The sequence below is a fragment of the Panonychus citri genome, unplaced genomic scaffold, assembly GCF_014898815.1.
Source record: "Panonychus citri isolate SS breed McGregor unplaced genomic scaffold, ASM1489881v1 Contig00125, whole genome shotgun sequence".
Lineage (NCBI taxonomy): Eukaryota > Metazoa > Arthropoda > Arachnida > Trombidiformes > Tetranychidae > Panonychus > Panonychus citri.
The window spans coordinates 291,465-318,478 of NW_026515530.1; the positions used below are offsets into that span (position 1 = coordinate 291,465).

The 27,014-nt window shown below is 31.0% G+C and overlaps 1 protein-coding gene and 2 long non-coding RNA genes across 10 annotated transcripts in view; 1 reads left to right on the forward strand and 2 right to left on the reverse strand.

The window, feature by feature from the left end:
- LOC128390693 (uncharacterized) overlaps positions 1–27,014 on the forward strand; it is a 45,360-nt gene that overhangs the window by 12,108 nt on the left and 6,238 nt on the right. For 3 of the 4 annotated variants that reach the window (XR_008325668.1, XM_053350449.1, XM_053350448.1), the window contains exons 2-8: positions 11,746–12,138; positions 13,260–13,678; positions 15,627–16,155; positions 18,713–19,006; positions 19,072–19,380; positions 20,119–20,241; positions 25,246–25,379. Coding sequence is in view for 3 of the 4 variants with exons in the window: in XM_053350449.1 (XP_053206424.1) it covers positions 11,746–12,138; positions 13,260–13,678; positions 15,627–16,155; positions 18,713–19,006; positions 19,072–19,380; positions 20,119–20,241; positions 25,246–25,379 (2,201 nt within the window). In the remaining variant the exon portion in view is untranslated. The remainder of the gene's footprint in view (positions 1–11,745; positions 12,139–13,259; positions 13,679–15,626; positions 16,156–18,712; positions 19,007–19,071; positions 19,381–20,118; positions 20,242–25,245; positions 25,380–27,014) is intronic. The other variant, XM_053350450.1, reaches the window with a different exon arrangement.
- On the reverse strand, positions 16,422–20,988 carry LOC128390698 (uncharacterized). The gene is made up of 3 exons (XR_008325674.1): positions 20,735–20,988; positions 20,382–20,652; positions 16,422–17,973 (listed from the first exon to the last, which is right to left on the reverse strand). It is a non-coding gene; the product is annotated as an uncharacterized LOC128390698 (long non-coding RNA).
- LOC128390696 (uncharacterized) lies at positions 21,112–25,901 on the reverse strand. 5 transcript variants are annotated; one of them, XR_008325670.1, is made up of 6 exons: positions 25,423–25,901; positions 24,957–25,317; positions 23,635–24,762; positions 23,227–23,427; positions 22,560–23,137; positions 21,112–22,355 (listed from the first exon to the last, which is right to left on the reverse strand). It is a non-coding gene; the product is annotated as an uncharacterized LOC128390696 (long non-coding RNA). The 5 variants fall into 5 exon arrangements; XR_008325672.1 differs by having other exon boundaries at positions 22,560–23,176; XR_008325673.1 differs by having other exon boundaries at positions 21,112–22,167; positions 22,272–22,355; positions 22,560–23,427.

A 27,014-nucleotide genomic window follows, 5' to 3' on the forward strand; every position in this document is an offset into this window, starting at 1 on the left:
TCTCTATGAGTGAACTCATTGTTTCATTACAAGTATCGAAAATTTAGTTTCTTTCCGAGCTTTTTTTATACACCGAGAAAATTTTAACCAATATGATGCCTGATTAAGTTTTAGTGATATTAATTCATCAAAATATAAATCACACGTCATTCTATCGTGTTACATGGTTATCTTCGAAATCCGAAACATGCTATCAAAAAGTTCTTTAAGTCTGCTGATATTCAGAAGAGTAGTGATATTATATCACTTCCAGGCCACTTTTTTACTCTTTCTTTTTCTCTTACTCTCTCACCAACATTTACCGAGTTCTAAATGGCGGGAAAAACAAATATTAAATGATCGAATTAAACTTTATTCAACTGTTATTGTTTCATCATATGACTCATATACAAAATGAAGTCTTTCGATTACAAGAAGTGAACATTCTTCATCATGTCTATCATGATAACCACCTTTCTATATCAATAGAAATATCATTATAGCCAACACCTTTTCCAAAGAGATCGTATGTTAGAATATCCCAAAGCTGTAGCATCTTAGCCGATCTTCCATCTAAACAAGCGATAACGGATTGTCCTTCTTTCTTTAAACAAGTCAAAAAACGGTAAACAAAATTGAAAATTGTGTGTTACTCATCGGAAGAGAAATGTAGCTGATGGAGATAACAAAGTTACTCCAGTTGAATCGATCCTCACCAAAGATGAAACGATAAATAAGCGAGTTCACTTTAGCCTGAGCATGGAAAATCTGGTCACCAGCTCCCATAGCAATCTTGATTGAATCATTTCCAACTTTGGAAAGATGAAAGTAAGCACAAATGGAAACATAAAACATTTCAAGTTGTTTGTTGATGATGTCGATACTGAATGAAGAAAACTTTGATTCTTCCTCGCTTTTTATACTCCTCGTCGAGAGTTACCACACCTCTAGAACTAATGAAACATCATAACTAATCATCTTAAATTCGTTTTGTTATTGAGAAAAGTAATCATCTCAAATTCGTTTCATTATTGAGAAGAGCAATTCATTTTAATAACTTTGTGTTAATATCCATATCATGTTGTATTATATAAAAGACAATCTTTGAACATCATCATTCACTCGTCAAAAATGGTTTCATTCAAGTGTTTAGAGTGTAAACGCACTTATAAGATTGAGAAAAACTTTCGTAAACATATTGAACAGCGTCAATCTACTGAAACATATGGTTTAGTAGATTTTCCTCTCCATAAAATTATGAAAAGTGCTTTTCGACAGTTTCTCTTAATTTATTTCGTGAACAAATTAATCTACAAAGATACAAATGAAATTTTTATTGATCAACGAACCAACATGGAAGATTTGCTTTTTTATGTGTTTGAATATCTCGGTGTTTTTAAGTATCAAGTTTGTGTTAATGGACTTTTGACCAAACCAGACGGTGAAAAAACTATACAGCCTTATTTTACATCATCGATGAAAACAGTGACATTAGGATATAATATGGTCATAACACTGGATGAATGTAAGGATGAGTTGAATAATCGAGTCGATACATTTACTCATCTTGGTTCTTCATTATTCCATGAAAAAGTTCAGGTTCCCATGTAAACTCAGGCAACTTGAATTATTTTATTGGGATTAATTGCAAAATCTATTGTTCCGGAAGCAACAATATTGACTATTTTTGATTTAACAATTAAGTAATTAGGTAACACATTAATTAATACATTCGTTGCTTCGTCTAATGATTTCGCGCCTACGACATTGACTTTATTAGAACGATAGATTAGGACTTGAACTTTTCCACAGTTTAATATATTACCACTAAAATAATAAGTATCGTAATTAGGAAAATCGTTTGGTTACAATCTTGAGTTAACTTCGAAACAAATAGTCATATTAACTATTCGATACATCTTTAATTGATTAATAAATTAATCAATCCTATATAGTGATAAAGATGATTAAGACATTGATGATTATATTCTTTATCGACCAAATTAACAAATTAATTAAGAAATTATCTGAAAATGGACTTAATAATCAATCATCAATTGACAGTTGGTCAGTTGTCAATTTTTTCTTCATTCATTAAAGTAAAAAAAGTTTTGATCAACTTTCGAAAGTTTAATTATGCCTAAGTGGGGGAAAAAGTACGGTAAAAAACAACGATTATTGAAATAAAATTATTAAAATACAAGTGTAAAGAGTTGAGTGTTGTGCTAACCCCTTTGGAATATGTCCCATCATTAAAAAGGATAAATGTAACTGAAGGTGTGATGAAAAATCCATTTTTCGTTGATTAATCATCATCAAAGGAAATTAAACAGATCATTGATGAATTGAATTCACTTCAAACGAATGAAATTAGTGAGCTAAATGATGATTTCGTTTGTTTGATCACCGAGTGTTCCCTTCCAGTTGATGAAATTTTCCCTATTGATGATGGATTCAGCGATTTTGTGTTAAAAAATGACTTGGAACCAGTGTATGATTGCAATGGAATCATCACTGAAGATTTAATCACATTATGAATAAATAATATTGAGTTTAATCACTTAAATATTAAATCAAATATAATAAATAATTTAAATATGTATTCTATTTTAATTTTCAATTCGGAAAATTAAGGTGAGAGAGAAAGAGAAAAAGAAAGAGTAAAAAAGTGGCCTGGAAGTGATATAATATCACTACTCCGAAGTATACAGAATACACAAAAAAAGACGGTTAAGTAGTAAGGTGAAGGACTTTAACTACTTTACTTCGGTAATACATTCATTTTTTTCGTTTTAAAGTACTCGGGATGAGATCCCCACGCTGAATGATACAATGTCTATTATACAGGGCTATTCAGCTATTTTTACCGATGTTTTTTGCGATTTGCTCAGCAACTAAGAGTCAGAAAGACATGAGACTAGAGTAGTATGAGTTTGAGCGATACTCAATTGTCATATTAAAAGATGAAGGTCATTGTTAAAAAAAGCGTTTCAAGGTTATCTGAAGGTAATCCAACAAAAGAGAATAAGCAGAGATATTACTGACAAGTTTTAAGGTTTCTAAAACCTTTGCAATGCACGTTAAGATAAATTTATTGCATAGAAGATTTTCAACATTCATTCAATTGCAATGTAATATTTCTATTTCTGTGACAGGGCTAAAAAATTTGGAGAAAAATTATATCACATCCCTCCTACAAAAAGCTACCTAAGCTCCTCGTCACCGAAACTGTCGTTTATGTATCAATAAACATATACCGATCCTATTCATTGTTCTGATTCGTAGATTATCCGTGCTTGCCTCGGCTGTGAGTAATTGTCTAATTGTAACTCAAGTCTCTTCCAATGTCTGTGGAGTTAAAATGGTTCAAGACTAATGGAATCAGAGCCTTGACGAAGATTACTCCTCTGTTCCCGAATGAATGTTTTGACTTGCTGTGGTTGTGATCTCAATGTTCTGGTGGATAACGCGGAAGTTGTTCATGATGTACTTGATTCTACAGACATATTCGAATCTGATAAGCACGATGGAGTTGGAGAGCTGGCTCTTGATGGCGCTTCGGGCACAATGAAATCCCTATCCTCTGGACCATCATTTCCTGAGTCACTTGACTTTGATAATTCCACAACGAATCCATCGTGCACTTCAGTAATAGGTTGTGGTGGATATAAAGATTAATATGATGGTGATGCTTCATATGAAGGCGGAGATCCAAATTGTGGTGGAAGTGAAGGCAACGATGGTGGTGAGGATGAAATAGTAATTGGTTACCTTTATGGTGGACCTGTAGTAGGATTATCCAAATCTTGTGGGTCTCATTGTAAGGTAGAGTGGGATCAGGTAAACCAAAATTATCAAAAATCGTCCCATACGCTGCTGAAAATAATTCTCGGTATGGAGTTTGGCGGTCAAGAGGGGTATCGTTAATGAGAGAAAGAATTACCGAGTCTTTGGGATTTCGAGATTCGAGATTTTGATTTCCACCTCCATATGAAGCAGCACCATGATATTAGTTGTAAAAGTTGACAATTGAGTAAATATAAGTTCAAATGTTTCTATGAATTTTATCAGATACTCATGCAAAAAGAGTATAAAAACCGCGAGGATGCGCTAGAAAAATATCATTCTTCTAGTAAAGTAAAAAAATCTAATCTTTTTAAAGAGTTTAGGTTTGAGCTTCTACACTAGTTCATTTGTGTCTCTCTCTTTCTATCTGACTAAACCATCGAGTTCATACACTGGGTTTACCATTGAGTTAATTTACTGGGTTTATTATAATCATCATCCGCAACTGGTTCAATCTCTCTCTCTCTCTCTCTTTGGCGAATCATTGAGATATTTGTCGTGGTTTATTGTCATCATCTACTTCAACTAGTCCAAGCTCTCTCACTGCATCGCCAACATAAGCAACTGAATTAATCTTTCAACATGTCCGATGAGTAATAATCATGTTCAGGTCAAGCCGCTTATACAGGACCTTCATGGTACCCTATAGATATGACGGCTTGGGAAAAAGACCCCATAACAGTCGTGAGGGAATACGTTTTCAATTGGCAAGAACGTGGAAGAGGTGAGAAAGATGTTTATTTTGAAAAGAAAACTCCAGTTAAAAAGCCAAATGAATTCATCAGAGAGAAAAATCGAAAAATTATAGAGAAATTGGACGATTTACGGAAAGACATCGAAGAAAATCCACTATTCTTCGTTGTGGCTATTGCCACAAAAACATGACCTATATTACTAGTTTAGAGGGGCATATATTCCCAAAAAGATCGTGTACCGATTCACGAAGATTAGAAAGCACTTGCGGTGTAAGAAAAGTAAGGAAGCAATGTGTGAATAAAAAGAAGGGGTTTTACCTTTTACCAATTGTTGTTTTGTTGGACCAGATTTTTAGGTCAGTCTATTAACGATTGGATGGTTAATGTTGATTGCTGTGAACAAATTGTTTATTTCGATAGAAAGAAGATTTTGAGAAATAACAATTTATTTGTTTACAATTTTTTAAAGGGATTGGGAGAGAAAAGGTTAATTCAAGGTTAATTTTTTTTGTTGAGTTTAGGGTTGAATTTAACCCTCACACGGGAGCACCAAAATTGTTGATGATATTTAGTTAAACTTTGTTAAATTCACAATCAGAATAATTATTCACTTTTAATTTCTGGTTTAATTAATTTCTTTACCATTTGATCTTCACTGATCAACGGGTTAATCTACTCTATTTTATTACAATTAGTTTTCTTAAATAATCAAGGAAAACAAGGTGACTTTCAGGAGATAGAGAGAAGAGAAAACAAAGTAATTAAGTTATTAACTTAATCTCTCTCTCTATCTCCTTGACATTTCGTTACAATATGTAATAAATTTTCTGTAAATGAGTAATGACTAAAATCTTTTTGCACTTATACATTTTGAGGGTTCGCCCAATTAGTTTTTTTCTTGGTGGCATCACAAAAGAGGTCACACTAATCTCATCTTAATCTCGATTGTGATTAGAAATTGTAATCATTTTACTCTTGGATTGAAAAGTTACGATCAACAGAAAGTATCGATCATCACTTATCTCTATGCAGATCAATGAATAAACAAAGAAAATTGTAACTATGTTAAGATTTGAGATGAAAAGGAAAAAAAATGCTGACAAAATTGTTCGTACTTTTTTTTCGAAAAAGTTTTCTCATGTTTTCTTATCCAAATATAACAAATCTCTCTCTCTCTTAAGATGAATATCTTGTCTACTCTGATAATATACCATTTACACTTTCATTCAATCAAATGGACAATGGTCATTTGAGGTAAAGATAACCGAATGGGTGCATAGTAAACCAACTGGGTATGAAAATTAGCAATAGATTCCACTATTTTGGGTTGTTTGGTTGGTACACATTCATTGCTGTCAATATCATATAAATCAATAATCAGTTCCGGATGTTTGGCTTGCAAATGAGTGTTCAAATTGTTTGTATTACCACAGTTTTGCTGACTGTATTACAGGTAATACACTTTGCTGAGTCTGGAGACAATTTATCAAAAGAACGCCAAGCTAAAGCGGGCATAATTGGTACAAAAACATGGAAACACCAAAAGTAATCTACAGAAGATAAACTAATAACAAAATATCATCGATGATTTGGATTTGGAATCGATGATGAATTCATCGAGAATCAGCCGATATTAATCGATTCCATCGTCCGTCTCCATAATCGCCAAATAGATGAACAAAAAGATGAACAACACAAAAGATATTAGAAAAAGAAAAAAACGCTAAAAATTCGATCCAATTTTCACCTACCTAGCAAGGGTTGAATCCGAAAATTCAGGCCGACTCTTAGTAAATTCTTATCGAACCACGTGATAATAATCGTAAACTTTCGTTGTGAATCATTTAAAGGATGATAATTTCATCGAGAATCAGAATTAGGATAATCAATAATAATGACAAAAGAGAATCTTGTCTCGTGTATATGAATTCAAAAAAATGAAATGATTTCTATGCTAAATCTGTCAAGCAGAATGCTCTAAATAAAATTAAGACTTTAACTATTAATAGTAATATCAAAAGAAGCTTAACAATTAAGTTGATATATTGTGAAGAAAATAATTTCCCTTGAATTGTTTTATCTTGTACATTTTCTTTAAGTTCTAAATCATACCTTCCATCGAGAACTTATCATTATCGTTGGATTATGATTCTTGACAATTTACTTAGAATCGTCTAGACTCAATGTGAATACCCTCCAGTTTCCATTATCATTAATATTATCTTCTAATTAACTGTCTAATTGGCTAAATATTTCAATGATCCTTATACAGCAACTCGAATCAACTAATTGTCACCATGAATTTATGTTGTTAATGTTGCAAATTTTGTATATGCATAAAATCTAGTTGATTGTTGTAAATGATTTGTGATTATGAAATCAATTATTAATCAAATCAAATATAATGAGCTTTTTTAAATTGATTCCATCATCTATTGAATGTTACCTCTAACACTTTGAATATCACTTTGATAATACCTTTGGAATATTTTTCTTTCTTTTCAATTTCAATCTTCAATGATATAATGTAAAAATTATCATTCTCGTCATTTCCATCATTTATTATTCATCATTAAGGGAAAATGAAAGTGCAAGAAAAGGTGGATGAGAAGAGGGTATTCATCTAGAATTCATTTTCCCAAGTAAAATGTCACCATGAAAATGATGCATGATGTTGACTCTATGAATACCCTTTCATGTCAAAGGTTTTATATTCAAAAGTCATTATCGGTTCTTTTTTTACTCTTTTCTCAATTGAATACTAGGATTACTTTTATATTCAAGTTATTGATATTTTTTTTCCATTCTTATTCTTACAAGAAAAATACTTAAACCTTATCAAGACTTTCTGATTGACCTCTGGTCAATCATTGATATTCTTTATTCTGATTTTCAAATCAATAATCTGGTTGCAGGATAAACAGTTAATCTCACAAGCATTTTCATGCTCCAATTGTAAAGATAATTGGTTATCGTGAGGAGGAAAAACTATTCAGAAAAAAATATCTCTCATAATGATTATCTGTTAGTTAATTATGATTAACAATGGGCAAGAATAATAATACATAAATACTAGTAGTTACTATTGGTTATTGTTAATAGCATTTTCTTTGGTTGATTAAGTCGTAATCTTTTCTGGTTTGATAGATCTGATTCAATCTCATTAAATGGATAATAATTAGTAACGATAATTAAGACATTACTTGTAGATTGAGTGTTCTTTTGTTGATCAAACCAGAATCTAAAGAGAAAAAATTGAATACCCATATACCTGTAATATTGAAATTCTGGACATTTCCATCTGATTTTAAATAGAGAATAAGACTGAATGATGATCTGAATGTTGTCGTAGAATTTGAATTGTTTAGTCTATTTAATCCTTGAGTAAATTTCTATTCATTATTTATCCAATTTATTCAAATTCATTTAGATAATTGGATGAAACATTTTTTCTCTAATTGTAAACAAATAATATCACATTTTCTATAGAATTTTGTAAGCAAATTTCATATTCTATTCTTTTATTATAAAACAAAAGATTTTGCCATCTCTTTGAATTTCATGGGTTGAGTTTCATATATTCAGAACTGGACATTCTCAAGAAGTTATTAATATATCAATAGATTTATCAATTTACAATTCTGCTATTAGAAAATTAAATAATTGATAAGATAAATTGAAATTTTATTTACATCATGATGATCTTTAGCTAAAAGATGAGAAAAATGTTTATCAGGTAACATGATGAGAGTTTTTTTTTACCTTAACCTTATATGTACTCAAATTCATTGTTGATTCATGAAATATTGAATATCAAAACTCATGATACTGAATAACATATATTATTATTAGTTGGAAAATAAGGAAGATAAAAATTCTGGTTAAAAATAGACCGAAAAATCAATCCATCTTTCAGAATTATTCGGAAGATTATATTTGTCATCCTCATCGTCTTGGTGACATTTGCCATCCTCAAGGATCATAAAGTATTCTCAAGAATAAGTATCATGAATTTCCTCATGGATCCATGAGGAAAATCGTACATTGATTGAATGAATGGTAATTGATGATTATTATTATTTCTCAAATGTTTGGTCTAATGAATTTCTCCTGGGACTTTCTTTCCAAAAAATACTCAGCTAATTAGATGAGTATTTATATCTTCCAATATCATGTATCCGGAGATTAAAATTCTCACCTCTTGTCTAATGAGCTAAGTCAATGTTCAAGGTGATTATATAAACTTCTGATTGGAGAAGCTTTTTACTCAGAAAAAATTAGAAAAGTTCATAAAAGAATCATTAATATCATGGAAAAAGACAGAACTTTCAAAGAATGTGTTTGATAGAAAGTAGAAAAAAAGAGATTGTTACTTCATCTTCAATCGTGTTGTTATCATGTTTCTTTCGTGAAAAACTTGATCGAGTTTTTTACTCAAAGTGACACTTGAAACTAACAAGAAGACAGAACTTTATCTAAAACTCGAACAGAATTTGCTACTGATACAAAGAAAAAGACTTATGAAATTCTCGACAAATGTTAAACTGATTTAAGTTTATTGTTTGGTTTCCATGGTAACGCAAATTCGGTAAAACTTTTTTCTCGAAATCGAAATCGAAACAGATATTATACTCATCCGATGCTCAACAATTGAATATTTGGAAACTAATTCAATCCTGAGCAGAAAAAATTGGCCGGAAAGAGAAAAAAATCAAAATGATATATTCTGCAAATATTAATATTCGAAAAGAAAATTGAACTTTATGTTGGTCATCGAACTGAAGCATTACTTAGCTTTTAGAACTTTTTGGTTTTTTTGTATATTCTTTTTCTCTAATACAATATTTTCGTTGCTACGATTCTTGTCAATATTTACTCGATGAACATTCATTTAGAGTATTTTGACAGATTCGAAAAGTCTTAAGACAGAATCGATCAGATTGCGAAAGATATAGTAAAAAGTATTCGATATTTTTTTCTAAAATTTTCTACAACGAACTTATTTATCGATCGTTGAGATTTTTCGAGTAAAAAAAACTCGAAACCTCAAAAATATCCTTTTCGATTATTTTATTTTTCTTCCTACTCTGAATTTCATCTTGGTACAAAATTTTTATTTCTTGTTCCATCCACATAGAAAGCGAAATATTCAATATTCTGATCATGAGGTTGGTCAGTTGAATGTTTATTATCATTACAATTTTGTTATCACCAGAAGCTCAGGTTACATGAACTTTTACCTTCATTGAGAAGGAAAGAAAATTCTGGTTCTATGAATTCTGATTCAGCAATATGAGATATTTACTTTTCTATAGCTCCTGCATGTTTGCTTTCCTTGACCATTAATAATTAACATACTGGTCAGTGGATGGGAAAAACGTTTCATTTCCATAAAATATTCACCATCAAATCCAACAGTTTAATCCCATGAAACCCTTGATTATATGATGACATTGAACTGATAACAACTGAGATTTCATTCACTCTAAATATGATTACTGTAAATCCAATACAAACCAATCATTATGAGCTAAAAGTTTCATGTTAGATTTAAGATTAGATCATGAAAATGTTTCATTCTCTAGAACGCAAATTGATTAACATTTGAAAAGTTCATTCATAGTAACAAATTACATCTCTCGTGATTAAATTGATTAGAGCCTAAAAAACTGTTTCTACAATACGTATATGCATTTTCTCATTAGAGAAAAAAAGAAGAGGAAAAAAAGTTCTAATCAACGTTTTCTCACTCATTCAACATATTATATCGTTTGGTATTCATTATGTTGAGTAGTTTAATCATTTTCCAGTATCAACAGTAACCAATGATAGAATAAAGAGAAAGGGAGAGAGAGAGAGACGATGATGAAGAAAGAGAAGAAAAAACAATTCGAAACAAAAAAGAATCTCAATTCTCAGGGGAATCTATCATTCTTAAAAAAGACTAACATAATATCATGATTATGATGATAACAATAATATCTAAATTGATATAGTTTCTATTCTGTGTAACAATTTGTTCAGAATCAAAACAGAAAAGGGTGAGAGGAGGATTCAATGTTCTGATCAAGAACTTTGAGTATAACTTTTAGAAAGTAAAGGTGACAAGAAGGATGGGTAAAAAAAGAAATCAGATCTCAAGGAACAAAAAACTTTTCGATAGATTAGAACTCGAGAAATGTTATGATAACATGATGGAGAAGAGAGAGAGAGAGAGAGAGAGAGAGAGAAAATAATAACTTTGATAACCTTTCCTATCAAATTGTTCACCTATGCTCATTGTGAACGATATGAAGGGTATGATGTCCGAGTATCCATTGAGAATCTAAAAGAAGGAGATAAAAATTGCTCCCAGTTCAAAGAAAAGTGTATTATCAATGATAATGTTTATTTTCCAGTTTATTGTTTGTTTATTTATTTACTTTTTCTCTATTCCCATTGTTGTCTATGTACATATAACAACGACAACATTTTACTTAGTCAAAATGTTATATATTGACGATGATGATGATAATATTATTTTTATCCTCAGCATCTTATATCCATGAAAAAAAAGGTAACCTGGGATTGGAGATAAAGTTCATTGTTGGAAGTGTTCAGGGTTGATCTGGTTTATTTTTCATTATTATTATTTCAGAATTGAGAAGTGGTTTGGAAAATTTTCCAACTAAATTACATGAGGAGGTTAAAATATTGTCAATGAAGGTGATTGGAATTTTTTTCTTCTCCATCATATAAATTCTTGGACATTACTTTCGGTGTTCATTGTGTTCATCGTCATGTAACTTGGATGATATTGAACATTTTGTTAGCTGATCTTTTATCATGATGATAAGTGGGTATGGATGATGACGATGGTGGTGCTGGTTGTATGGTTATATTAAACTGAGACTTTGTTATAATATTTGACCGGAAATTGGGTTCTTATCATTTCTTTGACATTTAATTTGATTTCTTCTTATTATCAATGAATCTTATTTTGACAATCGAACTTGTGATTGGTGATTGATTCACTTGTCTTCATTTACAGTGAAGGAAAATAACATTTTTTAACTTGGAATTCATGTTATCCAGTGAACTTTTATGGTCCTGATTACAAGAGTTTCTGTAATTGTGTTTACCCTGATGATCATCTGATTGAGAGGGCTCATGATAACTTTGATTTTTCTGATCAATTCTACTATATTATTTCTTCTTATTTTCTTCTTCCTATTTCATATAACAGAGTATTCATGAAGAAACCGCTGGTCAAGTGAGTTTAGACCCACCGATATCCTCCTTAGCCGATGCAGCATTTGAATTACTCTGGATGCAGCATTGGTTTGATGCAATTCTTTTAATTGATGATACAGCGGCTTCCGATCTATTCAGCTACCGGTTAAATCGATTGTGCCGAAATAATCGAAGTAAAAAGTATAAATCAACCAATTCTCCTTCATCTTCATCTTCATCTTCACCTTTAAATTCACCTGAAACACTAATACCACCCTATGAACATCAACATTATCATTCTAGGTCAACAAATTCACAACAATTTGATAACAACTTTTATTTTCTCGATTCGGTTTGGAATCGATTAGAGGTTATTCAACTTTCAAAGAATTTACTTCAAAATGAGGTGAGTATTAATACACCACCGATGAGATTTACAATGATCAAGGAATATAAAACATTGTCCAAAGAGAATGTGAAATTTTACACCGAAATTATTATTTTCACGTATTAAGATTCATCTCTCAAAGGGATACTCATGACGATCAACAATAATTTCACTTTCTTCCTTATTCTTATGATAAAACTAATAATAATCATTGACAATGATGATGATGATTTAGTAATAATAATAAAAAGGTTCACAGTTTTCACAGTTTTCTCAATTTTCTTGATTAGAGTGACTCTGAATTAAAGTGAACCTTTTTTCTTGCTGGTGAGCTTTTTATACATCAATTGAATGGAAACACGATGATGAGGTTGATTTAATGACTTTATCCTTGATCAGTTGAAACTCTTTTGCTTTTTTTTTCTTGCTCCAAGACAATTGAACCATTTCATGGTGGAAGATAAAACTTGCAAGTCTATTAGTTCAGGGAAAGTTCAGAGAAGACAAAGGTGAGAGGGAGAACCATATAATATATGATTAAATTATATTATCTTAGTAAAGTGGATTGGGGGAAATGAAGAAGAAGAAGAAGAAAAGAAAAGTTCCAAGTTTCAGAATCAGAATCAGAATTTCGGTCTTCTTTTCATCATCATCTTCTTTTATCATCATCATGTTTGATTTTTTCTTCTTCTCACTGAAACGGTAAATCAGTTTATCAGTTGGATGATGAAAGTAATTGAAGCTTTTCTTGTTTACCAGATAATGTTAGAGGCTTGGAACACCTTAGACAAAAAGTTTCCCACTCTCAGCATTTACCTTTTCATTATCTCCTCTTGTCTTCATGATAAAGGTAAAACTTTACTACCTGTAAAATTGTTTTATAATAGTAAATAATACAACTATCATTATCTGGTGATGATGATCAGCATCATCATCATGGTGAGATGATAAAAGGATTTGTTTCCTTACCAATTAATTACAGTCTTTTTATATCAACTCATAAAAGCCATTCATCCAAGGTGAAGGTTAATCATGATAATTGAATGAACACTCAGAATCTAGAAAAACTTACCCAATGAACTTAGTATTTGTTTTCATCGTTTTTTTTATGAACGAAATTTTTTTCTTCTTATCCACAGTTTTATTTAAAGATGAGTGAAATTCAGACTAGCCATCGACGGATTATCTTGGTCCATTGTGATAAGGTTACAACCAAACGGATAATGGATATCGCCTCGGTTCTTGGTCTATTGAGAGGTCACAAAATTTGGGTTCTCCTGGACGGAGTAATAGGAAGTGAACTTGTCAAACCTAAATTCTGGTCTTACCTTAACCTGCCAACGGGTATTATTGCCTTACGTCAAAGGGCACCAACTCTGACCCAAAGTGATACCCTGCTCGCTATCACTAGTATCATTGGTGAGGCGGCTACTTATGCTTTAGCCGATGCTAAATCTTGGATAGGTGAGAATGACTTTCGAAATGGATCAGCACCGGAAGTAAGTTGTTGGCACAACGCTTATGGTGTACGAATTAAATACTCTCAAGTAATTTACAGGTAAAATTTAAAGTTCTCACATGAAGAAATGATTGAGCGATTTGATGGAGTAAAAAATCGATGAAAGAAAAAAACTCAAAATCAATTAGTTTGTACACTTAATTTGCATTTTCAGTTGATTAGAAAATTTTAAAAATTAAGTCTGATTAAGATGATTTTCTTTAACTTAACGTAGTAAATATTAGTAATTTAACTATTAGGTTGACATTATTATCCAAAACTTAACTTATAAATGATTAACTTGAAGTGAAATTTTCAATCATTTTAATTGCTGTTTATGTGTAAATTTTTTTATTATTATATTTTGATGGAATTGTTAATCAAATGTTTGACTATTAACTGTTGGACTATTAAATCAAGTAACACGATTAAGTGTTTGAAAAATGGTTCACTAAAAGTTCATGATAAGATTCATGAGTTTTACTTTGATATATTTATAAACATTATATTGAATTATCTTGATTGTCAAGTCTATCTGAGTGAATGACCATTGTCCATTTGATTGAATGAAAGTGTAAATGTAATATTATCAGAGTGGACAAGATATTCATCTTAGAGAGAGAGAGAGAGAGAGAGAGAGAGATATTTGTTATATTTGGATAAGAAAACATGAGAAAACTTTTTCGAAAAAAAGTTCGAACAATTTTGTCAGCATTTTTTTTTCCTTTTCATGGAGATTGAATTCGTCTGGTTTCCGTTTCCGTGGAAGAATGAAATCTTAACATAGTTACAATTTTCTTTGTTTATTCATTGATCTGCATAGAGATAAGTGATGATCGATACTTTCTGTTGATCGTAACTTTTCAATCCAAGAGTAAAATGATTACAATTTCTAATCACAATCGAGATTAAGATGAGATTATCTTTCTAACCAATGATTAGCCTTTTAATAATCTTTACAATCAATGAATTTACTCCTTGTGATTCTTGTTCATCTTTTACCACCGGTGGGAAAGAAAATCAACTAAATCCGATTAACACGAACTCACATCATCTTAACAACAATTTCTATCCATTTGAATCAATTTAATTCCAATGGACTCATTTCTCGATAAAATTTCTCCATGGAATCATTTTCATGATCATCAACTAATTTCTCTCCTTTCAAATACCCTCAGGGTATTAATAGATTCCATTCATTTCCTAATTTTTTTTTTCTCTGACAATATTTCACTTAAATTGGAAACCAATTGATCAACTTAATTGATTGATTAGTTTTCATTTCTCTTCACCCTAAGCCTCTCTTCCAATCTCCTTGATTATCAATCAAAAATTTTTCTCATTAAGACTTTCCAATTAATTCTAATTGTTTGATTAGTAATAATAATGAGATTCAATTGTTTAATTTTCTTGTAAATTGTTTCCTTTTTTTTCACTCGTTAAGGTGAACATTTTTCATCCCTAATCTCTGGTTGAATAATTATTCTCTATTAGATATTTACTTAATGATAAAGAAAAACAATTAAATTCAATTCTAATTTGTTAATTGATTTATTCATTTTCTAACCATTAATAAGTTAATTGTTCATTGATTTATATGTGATTAATCGTATTAGTATTGATTAACAAATTGTGTTCTCAATTCTATCCCTTTGGTCAATTGTTGTTTTCCAATTTTCGGTTAACTCTTTGGCTACTCAACACATGATAATTAATGTTGATTGTTAATTTAGTTAAATTATTTACTTGTTTTTCATTTTATTCGTGTGTCCAGTTAACTGTAAAGAAAACGTTGACCACTAATTTGTCTCATTTTCTTTCCATCCAATAAGAAGGTTTTAATATTCTGTTGGACCAAAACATGAGTTTCTCCATCTATAGACCAACAATACTTTTATAGTATAAAAGCCTAATTGATTTTGATTTTATTTTTTTTCTTTCCTCCTTTTCTACTAATTGTTATTCTTGTTGATTAATTGTTTCTTCTCCTTTAATACTGTTACCATAGAGAACTAAGGAAAGTCCTTAAACCTATTAATAATTTTCGCTTGGATCCATATCGTTGTAAGACCCGACGTTATGGTGAACATGGGAGTGGCTTTAGTGTTAATGAAATGGACAATTTAACAACATCTAACCAACATCATCAACAACCACATCTTCAACCTTCACATCAACAACAACATCAGCAGCAGCAGCAGCAGCAACAACCGGACAATATTAATTCAATTAATAATAATTATTATAATCAAAGATCCTCTATATGGCCTTATCCAATATTTGATATTTTAAATCTAATTGATTCTGATTCTGAGCCTGGTGAAAAGGAGTGGAAAGTTGTTGGTAATATAACAAGAGCCAATTCAACTTTAAACGCCATCAGATACATTAACGGACCTTCCAGTGACCTGACCGCTGGTCCAACTGAACCAACGAAACATAATTTTCGTATTGTTACCGGAATCGCTCCACCATTCGTCCATTTATCAACCAAACTTGACAATGGAACTTGTCTAACTGGAGTAGCCTGTTTAAGGGTAAAATCATCGATTCCCATTCTTAATCATTTCCTTTCGTAATTAATCTTCATACAAAGTTAACAATCTAATTAACATTCTGCAACACAATGACCACAACTCTCAACCTCTTTCTTTCTCTCCTTTGATTACTTGAAGCAAAAGAAACTGTAAATTATAAGTTTTGTTACTATGGTGAACAATTATCAATGTGATTACCATTCAAAATTTAAAAGGTTGAATTTAATTTAATATTGATGATTATTTAATCACCATAGTTAAAATTATGTCACCTCTTTTTCATCAAAGATTTAACTAAATTACAGTTAACCTTAGGCTTTACAAGGCAATAACTGTAATAATAATGATGATAATCATCGTCATCATTATGATGATGATAGTAAATGTTGTAGAAAGAAGGAAGAGAAAAATAATAATAGTGAAGATGAAAAATCAAACTACAATTTATGGAACAGCATGAAATTTAATTTCTTTCCTTCTAGAGTAACATTTTCCTCTTCTTTTTTTTTCCAAACATTTTGAGAAATGAAAGAAAAGATTTTTTTCTCTCATCGTTTCGAAGGCAGAATTTTTTTTCCTTCAACTTCCCTGGGGGAGATTCCATGGAAGAAGAAAAGAAAGTAAAAGCCAAAACTTGGAAAATATACAAAGAACGATGAAGATAAAACCAGTATGATGAATAAGGTGTAAGAGAGAAGATGAAGATGATGTGGCTACTAAAGAGCAATTAGATTTCTCTTACGTTCACAATGTCTACTTAGTGAATATCACAAACACTTATGAGAATTGGAAACCCTGAAGCATCGGTTATTTATCCAGCATTTGTTTAGACCCACTGAGGTTTTCGATGGCCACTGATTGGTCAACCTCTACTTTTACTTTATCTCTCTCACTCTCACTTTTCTTTGTCTTTTCTTATTCTCTATCATTTTTCTTCTTCCATAGTTATTGTTGATTCCGATTGGTTCCAATGAATGATGGGAAAGATAATGATGGAGATGATAATGAGATGGAAAAGTGATGAGGAGAAAAGGAGACAAGACAAACAAGTTGAACAAAAAAAAAGTGAAATGATGAATGTAAATGAGATGATGTGTAGACTCAGAATATACGGAAGGAAGGAAAAGATAAAAAATTATCTCCAAATATTGAGCAATCTCACTCATGGGAAGATGAAGATGATGAAAATGATGATTAGGATTTTTTTTCCTTCCAAGTCTTTGGTGTTACTTTCTGTTGGTTCATGGGAATAAAATATCTGTGTGTTGGCAGGATCATTATGCTCACAGAATGAGAGAGGGAGAGAGATGAAAATGAAAATGGATAAGTGATTTAAAGATGATGATGATGATAAGTTGATGTTCCTCTGCTATTGATCGTTATTTCAGCATTTTGGTTATATATTATTCTGCTTCTTGTTTTAACTCCATGATGTTGATGATTATAATGATGATGGACTTTTCTTCTTTCAAATAACTAATAACCATCATTATTATTATCATCATCGTCTATTGCATCTCTTTGTTTCTTTTTATTCTTTTCCTTTTATTGTAATAATTGAAAACAATCAAATGACGATTTTTATTGTAATCAAATCAATGTTGTTCCCATTATATTGTTATCCTTGTTTTTTTTGCTTCGTTTCAACATTCGTCCTCATGGTTATCTATTGCTGTTGATATTTTATCATGAATCAGCTGAGATACAAATGGTTTACACATGTAATATGATTGCCAGTAGATTTTAGTAAAACAATTTTCATGTTTGATTGTGAACATTCAATTGTTTTCCATGTTATATTAATAGTTGAATACAAGTCTAAATCATAACAAACAAACAAAAAAAATAAGAGAGAAAGAATTAAATAACAATCAGATTTAAGGAGTTGATGGGGAAAAGATGAAGTGATGATGAAAAATGTGATTTAACCATCAACACATTGAGAAGATGAAAGATGAGGATGATGAAAAACAACAAATCTATCTCCTTGTAAACGTAAAAGTCACTTTTTTGATGACCTAATTAAGTATGTCAAGAAATGATTTGGCCTTTTACCTCCCACTAAATCCAGAATAAACCTCAGTCTTTTTTCATCTTCATCTTTGATTTTTTCTCTCTCTCTCTTTGTTTACTGATAATTCATCAGTATTGTGTATATTTCCTTTGTCTTGTTCCACAGACTGTACTTGATAACACCATAGATGATGATTATCATCATTGTTGTCGATGTCTTTTCCATCCCTTTGTAATATTATTTACTTTTTGACCAAGACAAAAGTCCAACTCCTGAAACTGAGTGATAATGTTCACAATTATGTTCTTATTATTTTTCAGCTTCTTCTATTAACATCTAAGTGGTCATTTGTGTCCAGTTCAGATTAAATCAAATGAGTTTCATCTTATTTTCCATCAGTCGAAAAAAAAAACAATACTCAATGATTGTGTTTTCTGTTGAATAGAATTTGTTTTTTCTTCTCTTTTCATTTATATTTGAATCTTTTTTTCCCGCTATTTGTCTGATTGTTTATCGTTTTCTTGGTTGATTTTGTTTATCCAGGTTAATACCAGTCGACCCGATGAATTGGTTTACATATTTACCGATTTTAATTCTGATGTGCGTTTTTTGGAAGGTAAAAGTTACACTGTCGTTTGCTGTTCCGGAATCGCCATCGATTTGCTCAACACCGTTGCTCGTGACCTTAATTTTGATTATAATTTATACCTTGTGGCCGATGGTCTGTTTGGTATACCACGTAACGGAGGCCAATGGGATGGTATAACTGCCGATCTGGTTTCCGGTGCTGCACACATAACTTTTTCCGCTTTCAGTGTCACCAGTGCCCGTGTCAATGTAAGAATTGTAATGTCTCCATCATAATTGTTAATTAATTTTCTTTTTTTCTCTATTTCCCTAAGGTTATTGATTATTCCGTCCCATTCTTTTACTCTGGTGTCTCATGCCTTGCTCGAAGTCAATTCTCGGATGTTCCGCTGTCAGCATTCTTGATACCCTTTAGTTACCAATTATGGTTCGCCATCTTTGCCAGTCTCCATGCAACCGCCATTGCTGCTGCTATCTACGAATGGTTAAGTCCATTTGGTTTAAATCCTTGGGGTCGACAGAGAACCAAAAATTTCAGCCTTGCCTCAGCCTTATGGGTTATGTATTCACTCCTGTTCAGTCACTTGGTCGCATTCAAGGCACCCAAAAGTTGGCCTAATAAGGTAAATCAATTTAACTAATTGATGGTTGATATTTTCTTGATTTAGAGGGCAATTATTAGTTATTCAAATGTTTCAAGGTTCCAACACTTGACCCAAATCAAAGTTTTCTTTGTTGTGTACATATTATTATTCAGAGACAGGGTGAAATGAAACTACTTAACCAGGGAAGATTATGATTGTAATTATGATGATGATGATAATAAATGATGAGGACATAATTTCTTGTCATTCAGCCTGAAAAAACAATGATTCATTTTACAAGAAATGACTTTGTAAGTCACGAAAATGTTTCAATTGTTTGTTTGTTTTCATCAACATTTGTCTGAATCATGATACCAGAAACATGTATTCATCATTAATCATTTAAATTTGCTTTCATCAAACCATTTGTTTCACAGTTAATACATTGTTAACTGTTGAAAATAATTAAGGTCAACAACATATCGTTAAAAACATGATACATTAATTAGATTGGTACAAAAAGAAAAATAAAGAAACAAGATTCTGATGACAATTTAAATGAATCATCATCATCACAATTTACATTTAACCTCAATATTTACACCCATTGACATTAGTTAAATGTAAACAAGACAAAAACTAAGTTCAATTGCCTAATTGATTGATTTTCTCAGTACTTATAATTATTTCTTACTCACATCCCTGTTGATTGTTTGGTATTTTTAATCTAATTGTTGTGTTTTACTCTTTATATATGTTTTCATTTGACTTGATCAGGTATTGATCAATCTATGGGGTTGTTTCAGCGTCATCTTTTTAGCCACTTATACAGCCAATATTGCAGCTCATTTCGCTGGCCTTTTCTCCAACGAAGAGATCAATGATTTTCATGATGGAACGGTGAGTCAATCATGGTTTATTCATTACACTTTCAACCCTGTCAATCAATCACCTCGAAAATGCTTGTCTTCATCCTTTTGTTCATTATTCCTCAATCTCATCATCATCCGGTTGTTTGTTTTTGCCTCCTTTGTACACACTTTGTATACTTAATTCTTGAATATTGGCTCTTGGTATTTATCACATGGAAATCACTGGTTCCTTAATAAGATAATTATTATTGTTGTTCTGTTTGTTTCGTGTCATTGTAAGTCGAGAAAATCTCCTTATTCATAGCAACCATTTTCTTTTGGTATTCGTTTACCAGTTATTGGAATTCAGGAGAAGAAGAATAGAAATTTTTCCCTCTCTCTCTCTCTCTCCATCCTATTCTATGAATTTTCTGTTTCCATTGGAATCAGTTGATGTTTTCTAGAACAAAATAAAAGAAGATGGAGTGTTAATGATGGTGATAAACAAAAGTGAGAGAGAACTTTTTTCCCTGTATACTAACCTGTCAACTATTTAATAAAATATGTAATTAGTATTATGTATTTCTAAAGCTTTTCCATCCAAAAGCTCAGTAACATTGACAGGTAACTGTCTAGTCAAAGCTCATCAGCCTAAGGGAGAATCCATGATGATGATTTTTGATTATTGGTTGATAATCATGATGAAAGAATCTGTATGTTATTAATCCATTTGGAAGGAGAAAGGGAAAAATTATTGAAACAAAGGATAAACATAAAATCATTTTTCATCCTCCAATCTCTGGAAATTATTATTATCATGATGATGTTAATCATAAAGTATCACTAATGTGTGATAAGTTATAGTTGAAAATGACTTTTCCAAGTCAATGAATTAATCACCATGCAATGAAATAGATGAACAGATGACTTCACTATTGTGTTTTCTCAGTATCAGGATAAATTATCAGGTAATTTTTCTTGCTTCATCAAAGAATTGAATCTATTCTGAAGAGAGAAGGAAAAAAAATATATTTCACTTTAGTTTTTTTCTCCTTCCTTTCCATGGATCCTTTGTAACACAAACTCTGTCTTTCCAATTAAATCTTGATATTGATATTGTAATTGTTTTCCATTTATGATGATGATGGTGATTAAGGTGTATTATCAACGTAATCGTGGATAGCATTTCTTTTTTCATTTCTCTCTTTCAAGGAAACTCAATTCAATCTGATATCAGTTTGAACCGTTATCATCGTTGCCTCTGTTATTATCTGATTACCATTTATTCATTCAATTACTTTATCGTCATTCATTGATTCACTTGAATTGTGACAATTATTAATATATTATAACGAAAATTTCTTCTCAGTTATATAAATTTTTATCATTCTTTTTCCTGGTCTCATGCGTTAACGGCTTCTTTTGGACAGGTCATTTCGTATTTTAAACGAAAATATTTTTCCATGTGACGAAATGACAAGAGTTTATTTTCCATTGACTATTAATAGTAATTGCATCCTAGTGAATAATAATAATTCATATTGGTAGAATTATTTTATCCTTTTCTTTTCGTATTTCATTTTCCACGCTATCACCTCATCTTTTCAATCGATGACGTTGAAATTGTATCCATCCTTTTAGGTTAAATTGTTATATTTTTGATTATGATGATCAAGATGAATATTATCTTTTCTTTTGATTTGCTTTCCTATTCCATCTCCATTTTTCTTGTTCTCTATTTTGTTCATATTTATTTCTTGAGAACTTGTTTATCTGGATTGTTTATTTTTCCACCTCTTTTGATATAAGTTTTGCTCGATCCAAAGATTTTATCACTGTTGCCATCATTATCCTTTCTTTTATCGTCTTAATCATCTCTCTCTCTCTCTCTCTCAAATATAATCTTCACTTTCTTTTCCTAGTCTCTTTTATCGTAACCAAGTCTTGGAGGCAAAATAGCATCATGATAATGATACTGAGAAAGAGAAAGAGAAAGAAAAGAAAGTAAGAGAAGGAGAGAGAGACTGGAAAATGAATGAGAATTACCAGGAAACTGAAAATTTCTAAACCAGGGCTTACATCATTATTGATTTTGAGTTGAGATCTTTTTCCCGAGCAGCATAAAGATGAAGAGTATGCTGATGAAAATGAAGGTAACGAAATCTAGAAATAAGATAAAATAGTTATCATAAAATGGTGAAGAAAAAACAAGAGAATCAAACAAGGGAATCAAATGGATGTCAAACTGAGGGAGAATGAAGAAAATAATACTAAAGAGAGTGAAGAAGATGAAGAGAAGAAGAAAAAATTTTATCCTTTAGACAAAAAGGTTTTGTAGCTTAATCTATTTGTGAGAGAAAATTTTACCTTAACGAACATGAATCCTTCCTCTTTACATGTGAATCCATTTTCTCCTCATCAATGGTCCTTAAAGTTTTGTTCTTTTCTCAATTTTTACTTCCTAATCATCGTCATGATGAAGAGATGATGAACATCACTTTTGCCTCCTTTTTTTTCATCAATTTACTTGAATCGTGTTGACGAGTTGAACGAAGAATATAATTCTATGATTGCCATCGTATGTTATCAAAACTGCGATCCACATCAACGATTATTCATTGAACCATTATTTTCTCTATGTTATTATAACCCAAGACTTTTCATAGAAATTTTTTTCGTCATCTTTTTGATTCTTTCACTTGATTCCTCATCTTTCTTGTTTCATCTCTTTAGCATCATTTCCATTTCGCTATCATCTCCTTTTTTTTTGTTGCTCCAGTTTTATATTCGCTCAATTCTCGTTCTATCTTCTTCGTCTTCGTTTTCGTCTTCATTTTCATTCTCCCTTTCTTGATGCTTGGTAACTTTGTCATTTCCTTTTCCTTTTCTTTATCCTCTTTTTTGATCTTTTTTAGAATATCTTTATTCTTGTTATTCGTCTTTATCTTGTTCATGGAGAGAAGGAAAAAAATGAAGAAAAAATTCTGTATTTTTCATTATCATCATCTTTCTCTCTCTCTCTTTTATCTTGTACTTTGAGTTCTTTTCTTCAACCGATTTTATCTCTCAAGAAGCGATTACTTTCTTTTCTTTCCTTCTGCATCAATTGAACTGCTTATTCTCTTTATCTTCCATAGCTCCATAGTTATCATCATCATCACTTCCATCCATCTTTCGTCTTCCTCTTCTTTTCCTTCTCCTTCATTTTCGTTTGCATATTTGTACATAATGATCTCTGTTTATAAAAGAAAAAGAAAATGAAATTGTATCAATTTGAATAACACAGAATGGAATAGAAAAAAAAGAGAATGAAAAAAAAATTCAGTAACCACGATGAAAATTTCAGTTATTCAACAAAATGAATCGAATGGAGGTGGTTACGGAATTTTTCTCTTCACAAAATCTATCTCATCATTTCTTAAATCTTTTTAAACAGATTTACCTTTTTTTCCTCGAGTCCACCAACAATTCAACTTTAAGTTTGTTTTAATCCATTCCAATGAGTATAACAAACTACTTCATCTTCACTAGTTGAAATAACTTTTTTTGTAACTGTTTTGTCCTTAAATGGTTTTTCCAAAAAGTCCCAACGATTTATTTAATCATATTGAAGAGTCCATTTGATTTTGATCACATTAACCAACAGTAGTTTAGTTTAAATCAATCAATCCAATACCAAAGTCTGAGAATCTTGGGTTTTTTTTTCAATCCTTAGCTTGGAAATCACCATGAGTATTAAACAGCAGAATCGATGCTGGTATAAGAATAGCATCAGATTGGCTTTAATGCTCATCCATGAAGAAAGAAGGGAAAATTATCTCTCCTTTTCTCTTATGAGAGATAAATCTTGAACATTTTCTCCTTCTCTCTCACTTTAACTTGTTTCGCAACTCTCTTGATGAGAGAGATTCATATTGAATTGTTGTTCTGAGACCTTTTCCAAATAGAAACTCTTGTGTGTGTGTACATCTAGCAATGGTGAGAGAGCTAAAAGAATCTCATTTGCAAAAATGGAAAAACGATCATAGTGAATGGGCAGATTAAAAGGCCAATTTTGATGGTTATTTAGTTCTTGACAATATCCGGACGTTTTAATCTCGTCTTCTTTGCTTGAATCAATCTAAACAAAAAAAACGAAAGTCACTTCTTCTTGTCATATTCCTATGGAGATATCATTATATTTATATAATGATAATAACTGTATCTTCAATTCTTCCATTTATCATAATTATCCTTCATAAGGTCTCTTCTTTTCTTTGTCTTTAAGATTCATCTAGCATCTTGACCGCCATTTTATCTTTATTTCCACTTGATCCTCTTGTTTTGCTTTTCTTGATATTTCTTTGTACACTAGATACACCATACAGCAAGTAAATGATGGATTAACTATAAAAACTTTTGCATGTTTTACGCTGGTCCTTCATCGTCTAGTGGTTATCCAACAAAAGGATTAATTCACTTCAACTTGTATTGAGCTTAGATTCCTGGTTCAGATTAATATTTAGTCTTATACATCAAGCGAAAGCAATAGAATTGCCATTAACCAGTAATAGAGGATACATAAGAAATCCTGAAAATTAGCAAGAAAAGTGTTGAGTTATTAATAAAGATGATGATGACGATGACCAGAGTGAGAGAGAAGAAAAAAGTAAATGGAAAATAAACATAGATAATGGATTAGAGTTGCCACACACATCATAATGATTCTTGTATAGCTACGATATAATATAATGGATTATTTTAATTAGTTATTTGGTTACTAACCTAATCAATTTGGCAGAAATCCAATAGAAATGATGTGATAATAACAGAAAGAGAGAAAAAAACGATGATCCAATAGTATCAAGGTTTCCATACGGATAATATTTCCTTTAACCTTAATTTTCATGTGAAAATGTCACCAAACTGTTTTTCCTCCTTTTATCCTGCTCAATATACATTGAATCCAAATAGACTTAATGTTTATCTGGAATTAATTGCCACTAAAATGGTAACCATCTTGTTGATCATCTTCTTGTCCATTCTCTGTCTCTCTCTCTCTCTCTTTGTCCAGTTAATGTCCATGAGAACAGGAGTAGCCCGATCCAGTGCATCAGAAGGATACATAAAGAAAGAGAATATGATTCTGTATGAACACGTACAGAAATTCATGTTCAAAGATTTCGATGAAGGATTGGACAGATTAAGGTAAGAACAAAAATTCAAACACCTAATGGAAAACATTACTTACCTTTTATCAAATTTTTCTTTCACTTATCGACGAAAATCACCATCATGATTCCATAAATATTTCTCATCTTAAAAGAGAGAGAGAGAATACAATTTTATATTTAAGTTGCCAAGAGAAGAGAGAAAAAAGAACTAAATTAAAACAAAAACGAAAAAAGAATAGAAAAAAATTGTAACATTTGAAAAAGAAAAAAAGAAAACGATTTTGATTGGTTGATTCTCTCTCATTTTCTATTCTCTTTTACATTTTTTTCTCTTATACTCTTTTTCTTCATTAAATTGTTTTCTCTTTTCATCCATCTTGTCACTAGTTAAGAAAAAGTGATTAGATGTTTTTTTTTGTCATAAGAATAGAAGAAAACAAAAGACTATCAATTTCATCTTCTGTCTTCATTTGGACTTTTGGGCTCATCATCATCTCTTTTTTTTCATCATTTTTGCTTTTTTTACTCATTGGATACTTACCTTTATTTGGATGTTTTTTTTTGTTTTTTTCCTTTTTACCCTGGACTCTGAATGCTTCCTGATAAATGTGTATACTCATGAGTCTAGTTTCATGAGAGATGAACTATTTTTTTATGTGAATGTTGTTTCTCTTTGTTCCTCTTTCGGTGAAAAAAAGAGAGAGAAAATCACATTATAAAAGGTCATGATTTCTCATATTATGGCAACTATAATGTCCCATTAAGTTTTCCCAGTTTGGATTTTTTATTTCATTTTCGTCACATCATTTCAATACAAACATTCAATTGTTCTTTGTGCCTGTCTTCCAATTCTGGTAAAAATCATCATGGTAACAAATGAAATGACTATTATTAATACTACCATGGGTGTTGTATTAATAGAAAAGTGAAAAACTAAATAGAGAAAAAAAAACGTCCAAGGAAATGATTGAACTCTATCGCCATTTTGGTTTGCATCTTTTTTTTGTAAATTATCTTTCATCTCAGTGATTATTAAGGTGTCGGTGTTTCCTAGTTAATTAACATACTTTAAATTCACAAGGATAATGATGAGCCTAATCTTATGAAGTCTTTTGTTTTCCATGTTGAAAGAAAAGCAATTTACAAATTGTTTATCCTTCCATCGTGACAATTTTAAAAGACAATATGACAACCGGTGAAAATGGAGAAAGATTAATGAGAGATTATCCGATGAGATAAGATTTCTTAAATTTTTGCTACTATTTTTTTTCTCTCCCCTGATCTTCCATTGATAATGGTTGACAATATTCATTAGATGAAACAATTAATAATTTCTGAGTTAATTACCTTTCCAACAAAATTCTTTCCCTCATTTACCTTAAACAACACCTTTTCCAATGTGATCGTTTTTCTCAACGATTCCTGTGAACTCTTTGTTTACATGCATAGAAAACCTTTTTTGTTTGTTCGATTCTCTTCAATATAATATATTTCTCATCGTATTATATTTTTTACCCTCTTAATTTGTTCATGTGTTTCTCCCTGATGACTGTGAAAAACTACAATGAAAGTGAATCCAACATGTTCCACAGTTGAATAATCATATTGTTCAATAGTAATTTACCAGGAAAAGTGAAAATTTCGTCTACCCTGTTTATCTTTGTTAATC